Genomic DNA, 22,602 nt, shown 5'->3' on the forward strand with positions numbered 1-22,602 from the left:
AATGCAGAAAGAGCTAGCCAACCACTTTGCTGCCCCCAAATTTTAGGAAACTGCAGAATACCAGCAGTATCAATTCTGCAGAAAAAAAACTAACAAAGGGAAAACTATTGAAGTCAAGTAAACTCCTATCCCGAACACGGCAGAGAGTCGTCATGGACCTAAATATATTCGATCCAACTATTGACTTCTACCCTTGGAGGTTCTAAATATGACAACCGTCAGTCAGGGAGTGGCTAGGCTGAAAGCTATGTCTGCATGTGGTGCCTTCTCTGAAGTGTGAGTGATTTATAGCTACAGCTAGTCTCAGGAAAGATGTGGGAGTTTAGCAGGGACAATGACTATCTCCAGGTGATGTCCAGTCTGCACTGTCAACAGTGCGATCGACATGCTGGGAGGGCTGTCCAGAGAGCAAAAGGGATACAAAGACAGAAAGACCCCCTCCGTCCTGTGAAAACATACACCCCCTTTTCTTCTTCTGATTTTCACTTTACTTTAGCACCATTAGCTATGAGCTCCTGGCTCATGAATTGCATTTGGAATCTGGTATCATGCACCATCAACTGCACTACTTTCAGTGGGGGAATTCCAGAAAACAGATCTTTTTGAGGGACATTTGAGAAGCGTTTAAATGAGAAACCAGTAAATACAAAATGATATTAGTCAATTGTCGGCAATCAATAAGTTGAAACTTCAATTGTCAACTTACGATAATAAAACTGATGATGATTGAATAGAATTACATTGTAGTAAGCTGAATCATTTTGAATGTTTGTCAGATACAACTTTCCAATTGTTACTATGAAATAGAACAAATAGATTGAGCTGAAAAACCGACTTTGTGCTTTGCGATTTAAATTCAATTCATTTTATTTTGTATGGCCCAAAATTGCAAATTACAAATTTGCCTCTGAGGGCTTTACAGTCTGTACAAATACAACATGCTGTGTCCTGAAAACCACACATCACATATCCAGTCCCAAAGTCAAACGTTTACAAAGAGGCTATATTATTATTTCCTAATTGTTTTACTCAACAAAGTCCACGCATTTATTCACATAAATAAGGCAGGTTTTTTATAGGATTATTGTAGTGTTTTTTGAAACTGTTAAAGTTATACAGTTTTAGTTTTAACAACTTTCCGATCGATGCAAAGGCCTCCAATACTTATGCCGGTAAATAGTTAGTTTATCAAAATGCTGGTGTGTGTTTGAAAAAGCTATTAGACCGTATTGTTTGGATGTCAAATTTCTGATTAATGTTATTCAAGAATAATTTATATTGGATAAATCTAAATTATTGGTCCTCCTGCCAGTTTCACAAAAGGACTTTTAAAAGTTTCTCTTTTCAAAAAGATTGCAGCCAGAGGCTCCCATCGTTAATCCACCCACCCATTTATGTAAAAGTGCAATTGACTCATGTGGTACATGCACGTGACATACCTGGTGTGTACATGTACCTGGTTCTATTGATGCAGATTTCCAAGTTTCAAAATATATCTTACATCTTACTTGGATTTATTAGAAAAATTCCATCTGTTTTATCGTTAAAAGGGATTAGTAATTTCCACTCCATTAGTAAGCTATAGTATTTGATGAATGGCATCATCACAAGAGATGAGAACTTTCATTCACTTTCATTAAAAGCTCATTACATGTCTCTCAGAAATAATTCAGTCCACGTTCTGTGTGTTGATCAGAGTTTCTCAGAGTCTTTCTTGCGTGACGGCTTGTTCATAGTCCTTTTGAGGAAATATATTCATCCCCTCTATTGCTAAGAGTTAACTGACAGGAATAATATCACTCTGCTTTTGTTCTGTACAAAAATGTACAAAAATTTCTATAAAAACAAGTGTGTATAAACTCTGAGATGCTATGGAGACATGTCCTTTATTTCATACACGTTTGAAGTGTCTGCATTGTGGAATACAGAGTTATCTGTGTATACTATGCTGTGCTGGTTGCCTCTGACTGATATCTGATGTGATTTGGAATCTGTTGAATTCATCCACTGTCGCCTGAGTAGTCACTGATGGGCGATTTGTGGGCAGCCAATTGGATGGACAAGGGCACATCATGCTAAGTCACTAATGAAGAGCCCCGCTGCACTGAGGCATAGCTCTGTCATACATACAGACTCTTTTTCACACCTCATTTACATTTCAACCAATACACTAGAGAGTGTGTGTGTGTGTGTGTGTGTGTGTCGGTGCCCATTTGTATGTGTAGGTCATTCAGTGTCTCTTAGGTTGTATACATTTCTACGTATTTAATCTTTCTTGTTCAGAGGACACCATTTTTTATTTTGAGACCTCATTTAGGTCTTACAGACGAGAATTCGTCATAATAAATGTTCCTTATTTCAGTTTTCTACATTATTTGCTCTTCCTCACTTAAAGACATACGTACCCATTTTACCAACATTTGACAACACACCTTGTTCGATAAATAAAAAATGTATAATTTAACTTCAAAGTTAGCACTGGTTAAAAAACACTTTAATACAAGTAAAATACTCGTATTTCATCTTATCATATGCACTTTAAGTATAATGCATGTGTTACCTGCACATCAGTCTGCATGGATACACACAGACCGTGTACATCACACCCTATGCGCACGGCGCGGACCTTGATTCGCAGAGAGCGGCAGCGCTGTGCCTGCACTCCCTCCGTCCCTCCCCACTCCCTTGTATGCCTCTAGGCGCTACCTTATTTTCCCTGAGGAGTGGCCCTGACAACCCCCCCCCCCCCCCCCCCAAACACAGCCCCCGATGCTCAACATGGACCAGCACTTTTTTTTGGACTCTTACAGCAGAGGGAGCACACCAATGATAGAAGTAACACATATAAACGAGGTTGGATGAAACCACAGCGGTTTGGATACATCTGCTTGCATAATTAAAGGCTTTAAATCAATCAGTATGCTCCAGTTACAAAACTTGCAGCTAAATTAGTGAAGATGAGAAGTTAGTTATTTGCAATGGATTTAAGCAGATAGAAAGAAGACCTGTAAATCATAAGAAGTCCTCCAGCAAACCTGAGCCAAGCTTATCTAGAGTTCTCAAAGAACTATTAAATTGGTAACAAGCATCGGTTAATACTAAAGACACTTTTTCAAAATATATGTAGTCTAACCCACATGCATATTTGAAATTAATCTCAATTCTAAAACTCAAACCGCCAAGACACATACAAAATGAGCTTAATCAACCAAAACACTGCCTCCACACATTCTCCATCTCCCTGCCCCTCCTCTGTCCCCAGCAATATGTCTTCTTCAGCCCGGATTTCGGCTGTGGAATGATCATTATTACATTTAAAAATAATATTCTGCATATATTAATTTATTTTGATGCAGAATTCACAAAACTTGAAATTGAATAACATGTTTTAAAAACACTGTACTCCACAAGTTTGAGTGGATTTTGGAAATTGTGATCATTGAAAGCTTTTTGTAAAGAAATACCGCTGCATCAACTGTGTGACGAGGTTTGACTCCCAACATTTCCCTCTCCCCAATATATGCCTTGACTACATTTAATAATTTTAATTCTGTACGAATGCATGAGAAGCACACCTATATATTATACATTATATATAGCCGATGTTTATCTTTTTTGTTTTGGTAAAAAGTGTTAATATATCGATATTTTGTGTTGGCGATTTCTAAACCTCAAGGGCAGAGGAAGGCTCAGCACCACGGACAGCTCTCTCCCTCCCTCTCTCTCTGTCTCTCTCGCAGGCGCACACTCGGCAGCTGGCTGCGATACAGCTCCTCCCTCCTGTGTGGTGGCTTTCCCGACTAAAGAGATCCTTGGACGTGAACAGTTTTGCTGAAAAGCACTTTCTCCCCTCCAAAGAAGCAGGCAGACCAACGGGGCGTCGGTTATTCTATACCGACCAGCGAGAAGGGAGTTGCGCGGTTGGATGAGGTCTTCAGTCGTCTTTCACTCTCCTAAATCTCTGTCAGAGATGAAGACTTGGTTTGGCTTCTGCCCGGGGCTGCACTTCTCCATGGCCATCTGGGTGGTGATAGCCGCCCAAACCCTCCAAAACGCCAAAGCGGAGATAAGTTGCGCATCTTGTGCGTCGCCAGTTCAACTTCATGTGGGAGAATTCATGCTGGGCCCGAGCGCTGACCCAACAGAGGAGCCGCACACCCTGAAACCGATCCGGATAGAGTTCAGGGACCAAGATGCCGAAGTGGACGCCCAACATGAGACAGGCGAATCTGGAGAGAACATGCACCTATTCCCCCAACATGTCAGTTCAGAAGGAGTTGGCACAAAGAAAGAGGCATCGGGGTCCCGTAAATCTGATCCCCGCGGCCGTGATGGGGCAGGGGACACCGAGGAGATTGAAGATGCTGCCCCTCGGAGAGCGAAGAGAAGCGGTCCTGAGTTCAGTGACACCGGGCGGGCTGACATGGACGTGGACGCGCCGGAGGATTGGGGCTCACTGTTTGACGGACACAAGCAGGGCAGGTCCGGGCTCGGATGGAACCGGGGTGAAGCGGGAGGGAATAACCGGCGGGATGAACCCAAGCTCATCGGCACCACTTTCTCTCTGAGCGGGGACTCCGCGCACAACCACGCGGTGGTTTACTGGTCAGGACAGAACAGCAGCGTGAGTAACCATGTTGTTTGCTTGTTTCTTTCTTTGTTTTCCTACATATTCTGGTGCTTTTTACACGAATCCTCAATCAGGATGAACAAAGTGATTTGAGGAGGTGGGTGAACAGAACCTCCGTGACGCACACAGCGGATACGTTGTGTTCTGCGGTGCCGCCGAGTTGTGGTCAACTGTTAACAGGTGTACTGGAAGCTACAGACGCGCTCCGACGCACGCTGCTCCCCACACGCACGGCAGCTCTTTGCATCGATTGGAAACTATTCCGGTCGCTACCTTTGACTCTGGCAGAAATTAGGCACGAACTCGCTCTCTGCCATTTGCCATTCAATCACATCATGCATCTGCAATTGTTTCTGTCCCTAATTGGTATGAAAGTGATGCATGGGTATTAACCTTAGATGTGGTTTGTAGTCAATTGAGATAAGTAAATCCATGATTCATCGCTCCCTATTGATGGGTTTTCATCCAGACGAATTGATTGGGGAATGAAGAGGTAATACATGATTGCTTTACATAGAGCAATCCTTTTTTAATATGCGGTTAAGTACTGTATGTATTTATCAGTGTATTGACGGAAGGACATCATGTAGACGTGTGTGCGACACAAGGCAACTGTATAGTTCAACGACAGCATCAACCTGCGGGCTGCACTTTCCTCTCTAAAAGGACACTGTCCACATTCCGGCCAATTTTGCAAATGAAAAGGAATTCTTGCCCTTTTACACAAGGGAACCCTAATGGGAATAGAATAATGAGACAAAATGAATCAGTCATTTACACGACCATGCAAGCTGCAAAGGAGCCGATGGGCTCGTCTTTGTGGTTTCACATGCTTAATTTGTTGTTGTGGCTGCTTCTCTCGCTTTATTCCATCTGAAAAAAAAAACCCTCATTCAGTCTTGTCTGAGCAAATTATGACACGGTGCATGAACTTGTTTTTTTATCCCGAAATACAGACTGAGGCACTGGGAGGGGAACACGTTGGTGTGCGTGTGTGCTGGATGGAGAGGGTGAAGAGGTTATTTTGTGCCGCTGCCCCCTCAGCTACAAATCTTTAATAATTATCTTGAAGACTGAGGCTTTTATTTCAAAGTCTTGTCTTCTTCCGTGGCTCAGTAAGGGCAGCCAGGACCGGCCTCGAGAGCATCTTCAAGTGGAGGGATCTGCTACTTAATCTTCATTGGCCGTTGGTGCTTGTCCTGATGATAAATGAAGTACAGCGAGATTGAGCATGAAGTCCTCTAACTTAAATGCCGCTCTAGTCGGGTCGGAGTAAGAGTGAGGGGCTGACTAACCGGATGACTAGCGGGTTGGATGGATGACCAGCTCGGTTCAGTCACCTTAACCTTGACTCTCATTCATCTGTCCTTTTCATTATTCTGTACTGTAGACAACTGCGAAGACGAACGCAATGACAGATGTTGTTTAAGGTGACCAAATAACCAATAACATTTGATCATACCACTGGTTCTATTTAATATCACTGAGAACCACCTTAGGTTGGGTTTTTCTCCGGAGAGACATGTCGATTGGTTGGATAAAAAGTCTTATAATTAGACCTGTCAAAGGAACGTCTTCTTTGGAAAATACCATTTCAAACACAGCATCTTGGTAGAAGCTTTCTGCCAGCCTTATTTTAGTCAGATTGGTCGGCCGTGTCTTGTACTGTGACTCCCTCTGGGAAGACTTGACACCACTGTGGGTTCCCTGGGGGGAGGTGGTGTCCTCTGAGGCGTATACACAAGGCTAATGCACTCTCACCGTCTCTCTGTACCTGTCCAACTAGCTGTCTGTCTGTCGGTGTACGCGTCTTCATATTTCTGCCTCCGGCTTACACAGGTTCAGTGCTTCAATCCTAGATATTAACCGACAATTTAGAAGTTGACAATAACCGTCATGTATAATATTCATGGACATCATTTTGCTGAAGCGTCCCACCCTCTACGCATAAGGAATCTGTAACTACAGCTTAAATAGAAAATTGTTTGGACCAAGACAACCTCTTGTGTGATCTTGAAACATTCATCTTCTCAATCCGGATCTAGGGATTTCCCCGCAGTGGCATTTATATTATATATAATTATTTCGTAAATGGTCCATTTAGAGTCAAATACGATTTTGGGCGGAGCTGCACGCTGATTGACAGTTTGACATCACAGCTTTTTTCACTTCTGTTCCAAAAAGAAAGATGTCGATAGTGGAAAAGGCCGAACTCAATACTCAATACTTTATGCACTTCTCATATACATTGTGTTGTACTTTGGCACGTGGCACTTTCTTTGGAGGCTGGGTGAGAAAAATGAACGCCTGTACGAGCTCCTTTTGAGTGGTCTTTTATATTCATGAGAATTGCAGGCACAGGTCGGTCATATCTGGCAAGTCATCGATAGAGCTGTGTGTGTTTAAAATATCTTTTTGAAGAACACATGCGGACTCTCAGAAGCGGTGTCTGATCGTAAAAACATATGTGATATAAAGCTGAGGATCGGCCAACTGCCCTTCTCACATATTCGATTCTTTCACAGTCTCTTGAAACATACTTCATCATCTCCCACTGGTGACTATTTTGCACGTCAAGCCAATCAGTAGATGCACCATTCTCCGTATAGAAAGAGCCAACACTGGCCAACAAGGACAGAGGCCCGTGCAGCATTTCCATCCTCGGTGTCTGCGGCCAGGGCTAAAATGATTGAGGATGTACGGCCAGGTGTTGTTCCCACTCGCTTTCCAACACGCCGTCTCACTCCTCAGCCTGAATTACTGATGGTAATACATTATAAAGTTGTTTTTCTTCTTTCTCGCTACTGTGGCCACCAATAAAGTTTACCATCAATAATGAAACCCCTGCAGCTGGCTGCCTCTTCTTTATCCCTCAATCTGTCCTCCCTCCTCTGATTAGTTTCTACAGATGACTTCTTTGCTCTTCACCTCCTGATTTCATAGAGTGTGCTTTAAAAACTTGACATGTAACTTCATGCTAAGCTTAAGCTTTCAGATTCCATGTGTAGGATGACAAAGGTAATGTATGGTCAGTCGTGTACTGCTAATCCGACTCTTGCAGAACAAAAAATCACATTTGCACAAAGGTTTTGTGTGGGAGGCAAAAGCTTTTCACCATTTGTAACATCTGAAATACAGCAAAACATCAGTGTACATATATTATATGAGACCAGGACATACAATGATCAAACCCGCTCATTACTGCACACACAGAAACCAAGCTCTCTTCTTGAAAAAGGAAGTTAACTCGGTCAGCACAATTTGAGATTGCATTTGGTCACTTTTTGTTAAAAGGTCACCGGATACGTTTAAAAGTGTCACATCATGTTAAAACGGTCCTCAGCACTCAGCACAGAAACGCCACCACATTAAGGAAGCCATTCAGGAAGCGATCCAATCACGATGCCTCGCACCTGCTGCGGCAGCACAACGCGGATCTCGGATCACATTGAGTTACTAAAAGCTTTGAAGCTATGAGCACGTGCAATAGTGGGCACCCAGCCGGTCGGACAAGAGGCTTTAAGGCTGCGTTCGGGCCAACCTAATGGCCTCGTTATGTTCCCTGTATGATTGCCGCGGTGGCAGAGGCGCTGATGGAAGCCACCTCGCTACGACTTCAGAGAGCCGAGTATAATCATACGCTTGGCCACTGATCCTGTTCGCCAGTGCAAGGGTGCTGATATTATCTGGGAGTGGGAGGTAGAGAGAAGTGTGTCTGTTAATTACATTGGTACACCCCAGTGTCAAATTCAATTTAGTTTCATTTCTATTCTATTAAATGCCTTTCTTTTTTTTTTGTCTTGGGTAGTCGCGGAATGCAAGCACGTCTTCTTCTCACTGTCTTACTCTTGATGCCGAACGCATGGGCTGATTTAAGGAAAGATGGGATTCCACTTTCATTCCAGTTCAAAGTCTGTGAGGCAAAGAGCCTATTGTTTTCCTTTTCCAAGCCAAGTGCGATCTTTTGCTATTTCCCAAACATGAACTAGCTGAGCCCAGCGGGCCGGGGCGATGAGCCCGTAATAATAATGTCAGACCACATAGAAGCGATGGGCTGCACGCTGTGCTTCTTTGGCACTGCGCTCTCTCGCTTCCTCCCGGTCCTCCTTCAGCTGACACGGCGCTTCCCATGCGTTGATACCTCCTTTTACTAGGTCACAAAATCGCAGGCACCAGAGACATACTTGTCCACATGCAAAAAACGGCCCAGGCACAAAGAAGCGCGCCCACGCACTCCCCCCTTCTTCCCCCCCAATCATTCTCAGTATCACGTCTCTCTCTCGATCGGAGTGAATGGTGTCGTGCCTGGAGGAGGTTGTCACTGATGGAGACTAATGTTGACACATAACCCCCTTGGGACCTGCACTCAATTAACACATTGTCTAATTAAAGTGATCTACTGGTTTATCTATGCGAGATTGAAAGTGGCTCTGAAATAGGTCCACGCCGCATTAACTTCACAATCAGAACTGCTGCTTCATTTCTGTTTGGAATTTAATGGTAATAACGTTCCTAAACGCCACCGCCCCTTTACAAAAAAAGATCGTGCGTGGCTGCGACAGATTGATGCGCAGAGATTTCCATTTTCTCTTACTCTTTCAAACTAAACAGAAGGCTCCAGCAGCCACTGTATGTGACTGAACTTGTGACTTTCCAATACTATATGGTGGAGAACTCCGCATGAAAAGTGCACTTTAAATAAATCCTCAACCGTATATACTGTTCAAAGACATTTTCTCTGCCTGCCGGGTTGGTGCTTGCTTCCTTTCACTGGGGATTGCAGTAAGGAGATTAAGAGTGTCGTGGATATCAATTCATTAGTAATCCTCTTGTTTAGGTGCTTTCTGTAAGGGTATAGCTTCCCCGGAAAAGAAAAGTACAATAATCTCACATAACCATGCAGAGGAAAATAGTATGCTGCGTAAAATGGAGCGCGACCAAAAGGTATCGCTAACGATCCCTTCAGCTACTCAAAGAATAGAGGTGGCGGAGGTTCCTTCCCCCGAGGCCCCGTGTTACAAAGATAAGCACTCATGCTAAATGCTCCCCGTGCAGACTCGTGTTGACACAGTAGCGTGCTTCGCATTGAGGCTACTGTGGGCCGATGGTGTGTTGTGCTGAGTTATAATCAGGGGGCAGTTGCCGGGGGAGTGATCCATCAGGGCTCCACATCCCTCCCTGGAAATTTATCATATAATATATTGTATTGAAGGAGAAATTTAGTTTGTCGCATTTGACCGAATCCCTCACATGCCCGCAAGACCAGATAGATAGACATTTTAAAAATTCAAGAGACACCCTAAATAAGTAACAGTGGAAACCTTTTTTTTTGTATTAAACAATGACTCTGTAGGCAGCAGCTCTGCTGTGTTTAGTGCCATTATCTCCACATTGTCTCTTCAGCTAAAGCTAGAAAAGACGTATTTAAATTAGTCAGAATAGTAGAACGGATGAAAAAGGTTCCTTGACAACTTGACCTACCTGACCGAGTGTGTAGATTGATTTGTCTAAAACAAAAGATAAAAACTGTATCTGCTGATTGAAGACGTTTCTTTTTTTGGGGGGCTGGGCATTACTATTTACCCAATGTTAATCCACAAGTTGTTTTCATCTTATGATTGAGAGTCTGGGATGTTTAGGTAATGCACGGTGTGGTAGATACGAGTCAGCGTGTTTTCAGTGCAGAGATGATGGGATGAGACTTCTTTCAGTCAGTTGCTGATGATCCTCTTTGCTACTGAAACAGCTGTTGATCACTTGGGCCCCGACCAGCAGGCTGGAAGGGGGGAGGAGCCAGAACACTAGATGTTTATCTGATTTATTATGTCTGAAGGCACAAAGAATGACGGTCCAGTGGTATGTGAAATTGGCCATGGACAGACGACATACAGTCTCTCTCACACACACACGTCTCCTTTATTCATTTTCTCCGGGAGGAATCTGTTTGCAGAAACTGAACAATTCAAAATACAAAAACAGTAGCAAAGAAAATCTGCTGCGAATATACATGTAATCATTATATAACCCTCAACAACTAAATTGTCTTTTTTGCTGAAATAAATTCTTCCCCAAGCAGCCTTGCTTCGACCCTCCTTGCTTATTTCCCCTCTTTGTTTCTTGCCACATTTTATTCATGTTTGACTGAAGACAAGCAGTAATGTTCGGTAATGAGTGATAACAGGCGTGAAGCTAAGCAAATATCTTTACCCAGACACTTTCTACGCGCTGCCGCTTGTTAGCCTCTTTTCGGGTGGCTTGGTGTTTTTCTGCAGTGTGGCTCGTTGCGCTGAGAGCAGCACATTGAGACTTTGTTCTTTTTTTAATGTAACAATTTAGCAAATTGTAATGAAGCCTCTTTAATATCCCCCCACAAAGTTGCATATTTTGTTGATCAAAAAAAGGTTTTTATGATCCTGTCACACCACATTACTGGCATTTTCCTGTGACAAAGTAGTAGCTAAACCTTCTATATCCCAATAATTCTCAGTGAAAGTAGCCCTGGTACTGCCCCAGTCTTGTCATCGAGAGACTGATAGCCGGCCTTTACAATCAATGTTTCTCAATATCATTCCTGGTGTGTCACATGCCTTCAGGCTACAGTACAAATAAAGCTTTTTTGGGGATGAGTTTAAAGCTGCATTTATTATTAACAATAAATTAGATGACAATGATGTGGTTGGGGCAACTTGACATTGCTTTACAATCATTTTTATGTATATTTAACAAGTTTGGAGACAGATGCTAGAAACACGACTCCAACTAGAAATTACTGCATGTAAAGCTACCAGATTGGATTATTTGGAATAATATTCACTGGACGCCTCGGTGCGCCATGGTTTGTTACATTAACGCCCCCCCACGTGGCACAAATGGTTCCTGTTGACTCACACAGCACGTTAGCGATGGAAGCCATATGCCAAAGCCCTTTTAATTATGACACATTATCCCAGAGCTGTCACAATATAATAGCAGGAGCATTAGCCTAGGCGTGACCTTTTTCAGAATCATGAAAGGAAACAATAGATGAAACGTGTAAAATGCCAACATCGATGAACACATCTTCATTCAGGAAACACCTGGACCCCCTGAACACGCTCAGTGGGGATGGAGTCATTTGGTAACCAACGACATGACGGCTCCCCTACAAAGCACAGAGTTCATCATGTCACTGCCTGTGTAGTCTGGGTTTACCATGGCTCTACCTTTAACGATACGTTATGGTGTAATCTGTAAAAGTAAGTCAGTTATATAATATTCATGAATTATGAATAATGGCCCATTTTTCTGTCTGCCCAGACGGTATCAATTATCTTGAAGGGGGTGGATCTCATTCCAGTGCCTATCTGATTTTAAACATGTCTGTGTAAAGACATTATGAAATTTAAATGAGGCCACTCAACTTGAAGAAATACTTTGTTGCTCTGTAGCAATTTCAATCTATTAATATGGTAGAGTTCAGTGAATTGAATTCTGACTTGCCGTTTGTTACGTGCATGTAGCTCCCTATTCATTATGTATATATTCAGCACAGAAAAACATGTATTCATAATCTGATATGATAACTCAGGGGTCTTTAAAGCCACTGACTTGCTTGTTTCGCTGAGCGCAGAGGTTTTCATTCAAAGATAATCCCATGTTCATAAGTGCTGTGAATACAGATAGCAAAGTTGAGGCTTTGTATGATTAACATTTGCCAAGGTAGGGCCACCAGTGAAGGCATCGCTACATTATCCGGACCACAGCGATGGATGAGGGGCCCCAGAGGAAAACTAGGCCTGGGGGAGTAGCATGCGGCTGTGAGGAAACCCAGCCCAGGTAACCATCCGGTTGCACCACTTAAATAGAAATGAACAACAGAGAACAGTTTAATCAAGTGTATTTGTGTTGGTTGTCTGTCTGTTCCTGGGGGCTGTTTTTGTTGTTGTCGGTGCCTTTTTCCACTTTTCCTGCAACACAGCATAGTAATCGTAAGTGACCTTTTTATGTGTTCTCGTCAAACTGACTCAGCTGTTCCTCTCAGCCCATCGCTGCGTCTCCCACCAGCAGTCAGGCTCGGCACCCGACCCTTCCCGTTATGATAATGTCCCATGTTTGCCACATGCATGCCTGCCAGCTGATTCTTAGGCAGTGCCTTTGTCCATCACTAGAGGGAGTGGGTAGCCTAAAGAATAATGAAGTGTAATATAAGCTGCAGGACAGGAGGACAGAGGGAGAAGTAGAGCGAAATGAGAAGACCACTCATTGTTCATTAACCTTACTTCAGAGCCTTAGCCACATTGTGCTCTGCACAGCTTCACTGCATGTGGATACTAGATGAGAAACATCCTGAATGCCGTGCATGTAAAGTGGAGCTGAATTCATGTTGCTGTACACATCCCGCAAAGACAAATGTCTTGTTGTTTTGCAGACGCGACAATACTGGGATTGTGATTAAAATTAACTCATTTGGTGTTTTTTCTGTGTGTGTCTTTCAAAGTTTGAGAAATGGATCACTGAGTGAAGAGACACACAGCCGTTCCCATGGACTCACGCAAAGTAGCTCGCTGTGCAAAAGCTAAATATTACAGAGCATTTCAAGTCTCTTCCTTCTGTTGCACAGAAGTAGATCAGGCCCTGCTCGTCCCTCCCAGCTGCAGCCTGAGCCGTTTGCTGCCCTTTCACAGCTCACTTGCCACACATGAAAATTGTTATGTGGCCCTAATTGAATTTGAAGCTACATGGTTTACCAGATTGAAAAGCATTTGTCGAGCAGGCTGCTACAAGAGAGATAATCCGGCTAGAAAACATTTCGCACTTGCCTGGCTCTGCTTCTAGGGAGCTTTAGTTTTAGCCATCACTTGGACAGGAATGTAGGTAGAATCAAGTCTTAGCGGCTCTGTGCCTCGAGGAGGTCTCTGGGAGCCATCTGATTGTATTGTGTCATTTCATTTATTTTCCCTACAGGGAGAAATCTGGAGTCCGTTGTCTCTTGTTCCGTTCTTTGGTCCATTATTCTGCAGTCAAACAGGAGGAAAAAGTTGGGTGGATGGTTGGTGGGATTCTGTCGTTGGCCATTGGGGCTCCAGATGTGGAATTCACCACTTGACTATCTTCGGGCTGTTTTATTTTCAGAATCTCCGTGCTTTGCCTACTGACATGAGTGACAGGAAAGGAGAAACAGGAGGGGGATGTTGTGATGGAGGTTGCATCGGACTTTCAAACACATGAATTTGATGAGTTCATCAGTTTGAGATCCAGTTCCTTGAGAAGGTAACAGCGTGCAGAATGACTACAATTAGTCTCTCAACAAAGAATAGTGCTTCTTTATGTGATCATTCCATTTTCATGAAAAATGTCTCATAGCTAGGACTGCAGATAATTTAACTTATCATCAGGTATTCCATAATTAATCTGATAAAACAAAGTCCAGGAACAATGAAGTGCAAAACTTCAACAATTTCAAATGTTATTATTTTACATTTTATTGGCAACTTAATGATGTGTTATCATCTGTTGAGAACCAATGTTTGGAATTCATTTCTAATAACCATTAATGAAAATATATCTCTTAAACAAACTGGATTTATTCAAGTTTCTCAATTTTAGATTTGTTTGTCAATTACATCTGTGTGGGAGGGTCCTTTCAGCCCGGATTGGAGCAGAATAATATCGGTATATTGAGCATCCCGAATGCCATGTCTTAATCTCCTGTGCACAGTCAATAAAGCAATGGGAGAAGCTTTCAAATATATATCCCTATGATATGACTTCTCATGTCATCACCATGCCAACCTCGACACGCTTGAGTCATTCTTGGAACTTGAGGCGGTTGAGTTGTCACAACAAGGTCGAAAGGTCAGAAGAAGCACGGTCATCTCCGTCTTCCTGCACAAAGAACGACTTGCGTGCCTGCAAAGCAAGGGTCGATGTCCGAGGGAGACGTGTGACCGGTCAAACCAATCAATGACCCAAAGGAAAAGGGACACTAGTAAACGTGCTTAATTGATGATTCTGTAAGTTTGAACAAGCATTGCAACCTAGCTGTGCATGGGTGTTTTTAACCAATCTAAATTTAAATCTTCATCGCTAGGTAGAGCAATTTCCCTCCTCAGTACAGTCAGTGAAAATTGTATTCTCTCCAATGATGGTAATATTCTCAAATGGACTAAAGTGCTTTAACACATCCAGGTTCAAACAGGTTCAGTGACTAAGTGTGAAAAAAACCCTGCCAGAGGAAGAACCCATCTCTGCTCTTTAGTCAAATGAGAATGTAGTGTTTTTGGTATACATTGTCAGTTTTTTATCCACACTGTAAGAAATGGCTGCAATCTACAGTGGATTTAAAACCGTACAATAACTGTACCTTGCATTTAAATAAACCACAGATGCAGTAATTTAACATACATGTTCATGTTTGTGCTTATTGACATAACATAGACTAGTTATTACAGACTACGTTGCTAACTGTCTGTTTCAAAACAAACTTGATGGAAATAATACAGTAAGCATCCAGACTGCCAGAGAGAGTTGCACCTTACATATCAACAAGCTTGACCAATATACAAGGCGAAAAACAGATAAATACTGTTAAATGTAAACGTGCGTTTTATGATTTACGGTGCATCAGGTAATGAGTGGGACAGATAATGTAATCTATTTTAATGTGTTTATTATCTGCATTCTATCATTGTTCAGTTGTTGTGAAAACTGGAACATTTTTTTCGAGAATGCTGACAAGCTTCAATTCTGACAAACCAGGACGTAAACGTCAAAGTACAAATGCACACACGTTGTCAAAGTCAAAAAATCGTCAGTTTACAGTTTCTTACATAAATACACGGGAGCTCAGGGAGCATCGTTTTTTGCTCTGCTGCATCGAGTCATCGTGGTGTGGGTAATTCAGCAGAGTGGAAAGTGCATCAGGAGGCAGACAAAGAGCGTTCTAACATGCAGACTCAAACGCAAACCGTAGACTGAGAAAAGATCATAGATAATTGCAGGAAGAGCTTGACTGGAAGCAGTCCGACATAACTGCAAAAGGAGTGTAGAAATATCCAATGACTGTTGTTATTCACACTATGCTGATTCTTTTATTACCTTTTTTTATTTTATTTGTTTGCAACGCAACATTTCCGCAAGGCAATATGCAGGTAGGTGTGTGTGTGTGTGTGTGTGCACGTGTATGTGTGGTTGGCGTAGATAGCATGCTCACAGTTTCTGTGTTATAGAGAGTGACATGAAGTGTGGGTGGATTCACAATTCGGACCATATCTACTCCTCAGGCTCTGATGCACATGGTGGGGGCTGGAACCAAAATTACTGAAAAAGCCGACCCCACAATTCCCAGCACCCCTCCGGGGCTGCCACAGTAGGAGAAAAACTTCTCTCACTGCCACAGTGTGTTGCAGCAGAATAGAATTAAACATGAACGACTGAATAGCTTTAATTGTAAACTTGCCACTGTAGCGCTGTCGACGCAGCGTCTGGGTGTGTTTGGGCGTTACCTATTAAAATCCAGTTAGGAGCAGGCGCAGCATGGGAAGGTGGCGATCTAGATTTACGTTGGGGGAAGTGACAACACTTTAACTCCCAGAGCAAAAGACATATTCCTTCCTTTTAAGTTCAACGATATAATTTTACTGGAAGATTACATTTTATATAGACACGTACATACAAAATTCAAAAACATATTGATAAGGGTCACTTGGTGCTAAGGAAATTAGAAAAGGTTAAACATAATGTGAGACTTAAAAGAGAGCAGATTTAGGTGTGATGAATGCATTTGTATAACTTTCACACACCGTTATTAATGCCTCATCTGGTCTAACAGCTAAATTTCACAAAAACACTAATTTTTGTTGCATCTACAGGTTCCAAAAGGCCTAAGCGGTGGCATATGTTTCCCTAAAATAAGGGCCTGTGAGTACTTGCGAATTGGCTGCACTCTCAGCAACTCCCCAGATGGATGGAGATTTCCCCGAAGGCAGGAATTTAAACCATCTCCTCTGCTGCTTTACCGCCTCTCCTCTAAGGGTCCTTCGGTCTATTAAAGATATCGTGGTCTTACATTGTGACCTTGAGAGGATAGCTCCTTCTCCATTTGACACCTATAATATTCCCTTCCATCCATCCTCAAAAGGCACTGGCTTAACCTGAGGAAATAGGACATTTCACTGTCATCCAAGGAATATTTTACGTTCACTTTCTTTACTGGGGCGTTTAGTTTTTGTTGGATCATTTCATCCCTTGCCGAAATTTGCCATTACAAAAAACATTGACATTAAACGTGATGTTAAATACTTGGTTGATGGTTGCACAGCCTCGCCTCTGGCGGTCAGGAAGTTACTTCTTCCATCAAAAACTGCCTTGAAAATGAAAATCTCCCTAGAAGTCACGGTTATATAGCAATTAAAAACAAAGCATTTATTCCCAGTGGTCTAATATTACACCCTGGGCAGTAAACCCATGGTATATATTTGCTCCAACCCTGTGGGAGTCAATTAGAGCTCTACTCCTGTTTTAGATTCATGGTCATCCACATACACTCAGCTGTGATTTATTGGTATAAACAAACAAAAGGCATATATCCTGATTAGTAAACAACCTGTTTGTCGACAGCGTCTGAAACCTACTAGTGAGGACAGGGCATGGCAGAGCTCCCCCCGCTTATTTCTCTTTTGGTCTGGCAGGGGTTTGTTACCTGAAATCCAGTGTGGATGAGGAATGAATGCTAATCAACAAGATTCCCAAAGTTCCCAAAGAAGATGGCTGCCATTCCTTACACAAATATGAAACAGCTCTATGAGCTCTGTAACCATGTAACTTTCCCCATGAAGTGAAATCAAACATCAGTATGACCTAATTTCATGAAGGTATCGTTGCAGACTGTATTTTCTTTTTTTTCTTTCACAGAATCAATCAGCTGAAAAAAATCTGTTAAATAAGTCAAGGCTAAACAAGAAAAGTTGTGCTGGTTGTAATCTTATTATCATTGGAACTTGTGCAAAGAGGATTGGAAGCGTGCGACACACAGTACCAGTCAAAAGTTTGGAAACATTTTCTTTTTCAATTCAATGACAAAGTGTCTCAAAAATGTTGACCTAATGCATGGATATCCCTCCTCCATAAAAGACAGCTTTGGAATGATAACATAATTCCATATTTACGACCAGCTGCTTATCTTTTGTACTTGTTTTTCTACTGGCAGAATTTAATGCCTATCAAAGCATTGGAAGTATTCCTGCAATGCAACATCAAAGTTGTGCAAGCTTCGGTCAGAATGCGCAGTGCGTTTGATTGTGCCTACTGTAGACTGCGAGTGCTTAATACAGGGTTAGAGGGTGTTCTTCACCAATTTGGGGGGATGAGGATGCGATGCGTGAAACAAGCCCCTCAGACCTGATGAAGTATGGCGTTATATTTGTGCCACAATCCTGAGCGCGTAATTTTAAGTTTTGAGCACAGAGAACTATATTTTAGCAAAGAAAAACATTCCGTGCGCGCAGTTTACTCAGGTGCCCTCTCCACAAACTGGTTTTCTGCGCGCAGGCAGCCGTTGCTGCGCTCGCTCCACCTCTTCACGCTGCGCTCGCTCGACGGTTCACTCACGCGCTCGCTCGAACTGCAGCAGCGTTACATTTGTGCCACAAAACCAACCAATCAGAGAATTAAAGAAGGTCAATTGCGATTGGCTGTTGGTCTCCAATCACAACGCTTCCTAAAGAAGACAAAAACGAGTGATATTAGAAGTCCGACTAGCCACCATCAGACATGACCGAAGCAAATGATGAGAACAGCAAGTGTTTTAATCCAGTCCATTAGCATTTAGCACAAATGCTGCAAACTTCAACAACTCGCTGAGCTTCCGCGATGCTGTAGGTAGTTCTACTAGCGTTGTGATTGGAGACCAACAGCCAATCACAATGGACCTTCTTTAATTCTCTGATTGGTTGGTTTTGTGGCACAAATGTAACGCTGCTGCAGTTCGAGCGAGCGCGTGAGTGAACCGTCGAGCGAGCGCAGCGTGAAGAGGTGGAGCGAGCGCAGCAACCGCTGCCTGCGCGCAGAAAGCCAGTTTGTGGCGAGGGCACCTCAGTAAACTGCGCGCACGGAATGTTTTTCTTTGCTAAAATATAGTTCTCTGTGCTCAAAACTTAAAATTACGCGCTCAGGATTGTGGCACAAATATAACGCCATAATGAAGGGGCTGCCATGTGACAGAGCATGCGGCTGATGGCGTATGGGACTGGGGGAACTCAGCTGAAGAGAGACTTTTTTCCTAGCTGAAGCGGTAATTAACAGCCCTCACGCTGAACAAAGCCCCTCTCCGAGCTTGTTTAATCAAACTTGCAACGTCCCTCTCTCAGCGAGATGTCTTTCTTTCTGTCTTCAGAAATTTGCTCTTTACCTTTTACCTCTTCACTTCTACATCTCAAGTGGTGGGGTAGAGTGAAGAATAAAATAAAAAACACTTTCATTAACTTAAATGTGGGTGGTCTACTGGCATGGTATCAAAATACATTCTCACACATTCATGTTCAGATCTCCTGCACCCACACATCACCACTGAATATGCCAGCCGAAAAATCTGCAGCAACTGCGTAATGTCATAATGTCAATATTGACCAAAAACTCCACAAAGAATTAACCCTGTTTTGAAGGCAAAAGGGGATCCAAACTTTTACTAGCAAAGTGGACCTAAATCATACACTGATTACACCCATTGATACACTGATAACAGAAGTTGCCACGTCAATAGTGCATTTGTATGACTAGACATTTGAGACTTAAGTGTTTCCGACAGAGATTTTGGTGGAGATATAGCCGTGATTGACCTGGTAATATAGCTGCCTTCAGGCTACACTTTTAATGACAAAACAGGTGAATACTAGCCTCATTGTCAACCCAGTACAAGTGTATCCCTCCATTCACAATGAGTGTGGTGTTTAATAAAGAATCAACAATGTTAGTAACCATCAGCTGCCTTTTTCTTCTTCAAATGGGGTATCATGGAGCAGTGGTCCCCAACTTTTTTTTGACTCCCGGGCTGGATTCATGTTAGACAAGATTTTGCGAACTGGCTCGCCCCCAACGCTGCGTTCTTTCCCCTCTGCTCCTGAAGTTTGCGGATGACACCACCCTCATTGGACTAATCTCTGGTGGGGATGAGTCCCCCTACAGGTGGGAGTCCGACCATCTGGTGTTGTGGTGCAGCCAAAACAACCCGGAGCTCAATGCTCTGAAGACAGTGGAGAGGCTTGTATATTTTAAAAATAACCCACCTTCTACCATCACTAAACTAAAAAGATTGTTGCTGACCCCTCTCACCCTAGACAAAAACTGTTTGTGCCCCTTCCATCTGGCAGAGGCTGACGTCCGTCAGGACCAAAACCACCCGCCACACAAACAGTTTCTTCCCGTCGGCAGTCGGGCTGATCAACAGAGCCCAGTCCCCCACTGACATCCCTCGCCACCGGTCACTCCCTTTACACTCCACATGCATGTAAACTTTCTGCTCGCTGGTGCAATTTATTTCTTAACTCAAAATCGTCTTGCACTATGTTGTCTCATTTTGGTAATAAATGTTCCTGATTCCTAAAGGTGTGGCGGATAAACACAACAAATGAATCCAGGTGCTGGTAGTCAATCTCGGATTTAGACGCTAATCTTTGGCACCACAAGATTATAAACATTGACGCACAAACATCTTGATTATCAGATGACCCAGATTACCATGTGCTTCTATGTGAAAGAGGAGATACTCTTTGTCGTACTAAAGGTGGAACATTATTGCAGTTTTTTCCCCATTCAATTGCGTTTGTCCCTCCTGATACATTTCCCAAACAGATACGTTCGGGAAATGTATCAGGAGGGACAAACCCAATTGAATGGAGAGAGAATCTGGTCATTTTCCGACATCAAAAAAAAAAATGGTGGCCCGGTACCAAATGGCCCACTGACCGGTATTGGTCCGCAGCCCGGTGGGGACAACTGCCTTAGGGCACAAGACTACCACACATTACCTGTCTGCCGTTACTAGATACGCTAGTAATGTCAATGAAAGGCTTTTCAGCTCATCTCGTTGGGCTGTTGAGGTCCTAACAGAAAAAAAGGAAGTTGGGAACCACTGCTCTATAAGTGACTTGCTGGGCATTGTCTTTGGTGCTAGCTTCCTACCTTGCATACCTCAGAATAGTTCTGCCATGAACTGTTGAACCTCCATTTATATTCTAGACCACAGCCTACAGCTACATTTGACTTCCAAAAGGATGAAAATGCAACTTTGTTTATACACTGCAGGAACAGATATATGACTTATGAACACTTTTGGAATGGCTGCTGGAGTACTTCATGAATTAAACAATGTATTCATGTTTTGCTACACTGTGGGTTCAGTGTCATTTTAAATTTGCCATCTTTGTCTCACCATGGACCTATTTCTTTCTTGGTTTCGACTCACTCCTGTGCATCAACTTGACATCTTACCCCCCACCAACAGCAACACCTGGTCACTGGTTCAAACTAATACTGAAAAACCCAATGTTGTTTGTAGAGGAAATGGGTTGTATTACTTAAATCTAATGTTGCTTTGAGACCAGTGGAAAAGCATAAATAATGCTGTTGCAAAGACATTACATCAGAGGTGAGCGTAACAAAAAACATTTACTCATCACTGCAACCAACCTTTTTTGATGAATTCCATCCGTGCTTTGGTACTTATTGAATAGTACAGTCTAACTGCTCCAACTTCTGTTCCATAGTTAATTTGAGTAAAATATTGTAGTATTATTTCCATTTCTGTATAATAAAGTGTAATACACAGCTATTTTGTAAATGTATGCTCCAAAATGTAAATATGCATGAAGCATAGGGGATTTGAATTTACTATTGGCAGGATAGTTCAGCCTTGATTCTTTTCATCATCAAATTAGGATTCAAGTCTTTTCTCCCAATGTTTTCAGGCTTTGTGTGGTTCTCTTTGTTGTGTGCAAGTCATGTAGTGAGTGTATTTGTTGGGGATGTAAAAACAGGCAAACAGGACAGAAATGACATTTTTGGTGTTGTTCCTTTGTAGCGTTTGGCTAATGCAGAAAGTTTGGATCTCCGAGCGTGTTGGCAAAAGGTCTGTTCAGCTCAGCCAGGTGCTGGATGAAGAAATAAATGGTTGAACATTTCCAACCAGGTCCAGGCTTGCTGTCAAAACCAAGAAATACCCTACCGTTTACCACCTACAGTATATGCTGAAAAATATATCAGGTAAATATATAAGGTAACCCAATCGAGATTGTCAGCAATTATAAATACTTAGGTGTTCTTTTAGATAGGGAGCTCTCTTTTAAATTACATATTGAAAACCTGGTAAAAAAAAAACTAAGACTAAGGCTTGGCTTCTTTTACAGAAATCGCTTGTGTCGTCAACTTTTTTACCTTTAATTGACTATGGAGATGTGCTGTATATATGTTCTTCGTCTAAAATCCTAGCAGCTCTGGACACTGTATATCACAGTGCACTGGCTGTGGTCGCCTCACACATCACTGTCAGCTTTATATGACGTCTGGGTGGCCATCTCTGAGAGAAACTCACTGGTTGTCCTTGATCTACAAGGCTCTCCTCGGTATGGTCCCGTCTTATCTATGTTCACTCTTCCGTGGATCAGAAAACCAGTGCGCTTTAAGGTCCAGTGATATGTACTGCTTGTACATTCCACGAGTGCGGCCCCATTAACATGGAATAATCTCCAGGCTAAACGGAAATTGTCTGAACTTGTATCTTTTAATGTTTTCCGACGTCTCCAAATGGACAGACAACAAAAATCTATTGACCCTTTTTTCTGTATTTTGTTTTTTAACTTAATTTGTATTGTGGTTTTACTCATGTCATGTATATGTATTTTATGGCTGTTTTTTTAACGACGTGTGCTGCTGCCTTCTTGGCCAGGTCGCCCTTGAAAATGAGATCTCGATCTCAATGGGACTTTTACCTGGTTAAATAA

General features: G+C 42.6%; 1 protein-coding gene across 1 annotated transcript in view; it reads left to right on the forward strand.

The window, feature by feature from the left end:
* Positions 1–3,786: 3,786 nt before the first annotated feature.
* sorcs3a (sortilin related VPS10 domain containing receptor 3a) overlaps positions 3,787–22,602 on the forward strand; it is a 159,342-nt gene continuing 140,526 nt past the window's right edge. The window contains exon 1 of the mRNA XM_040186967.2: positions 3,787–4,624. Coding sequence (XP_040042901.2) covers positions 3,926–4,624 — 699 coding nt within the window. The 5' untranslated portion in view covers positions 3,787–3,925. The remainder of the gene's footprint in view (positions 4,625–22,602) is intronic.

This window comes from Gasterosteus aculeatus, chromosome 9, assembly GCF_964276395.1.
Source record: "Gasterosteus aculeatus chromosome 9, fGasAcu3.hap1.1, whole genome shotgun sequence".
Lineage (NCBI taxonomy): Eukaryota > Metazoa > Chordata > Actinopteri > Perciformes > Gasterosteidae > Gasterosteus > Gasterosteus aculeatus.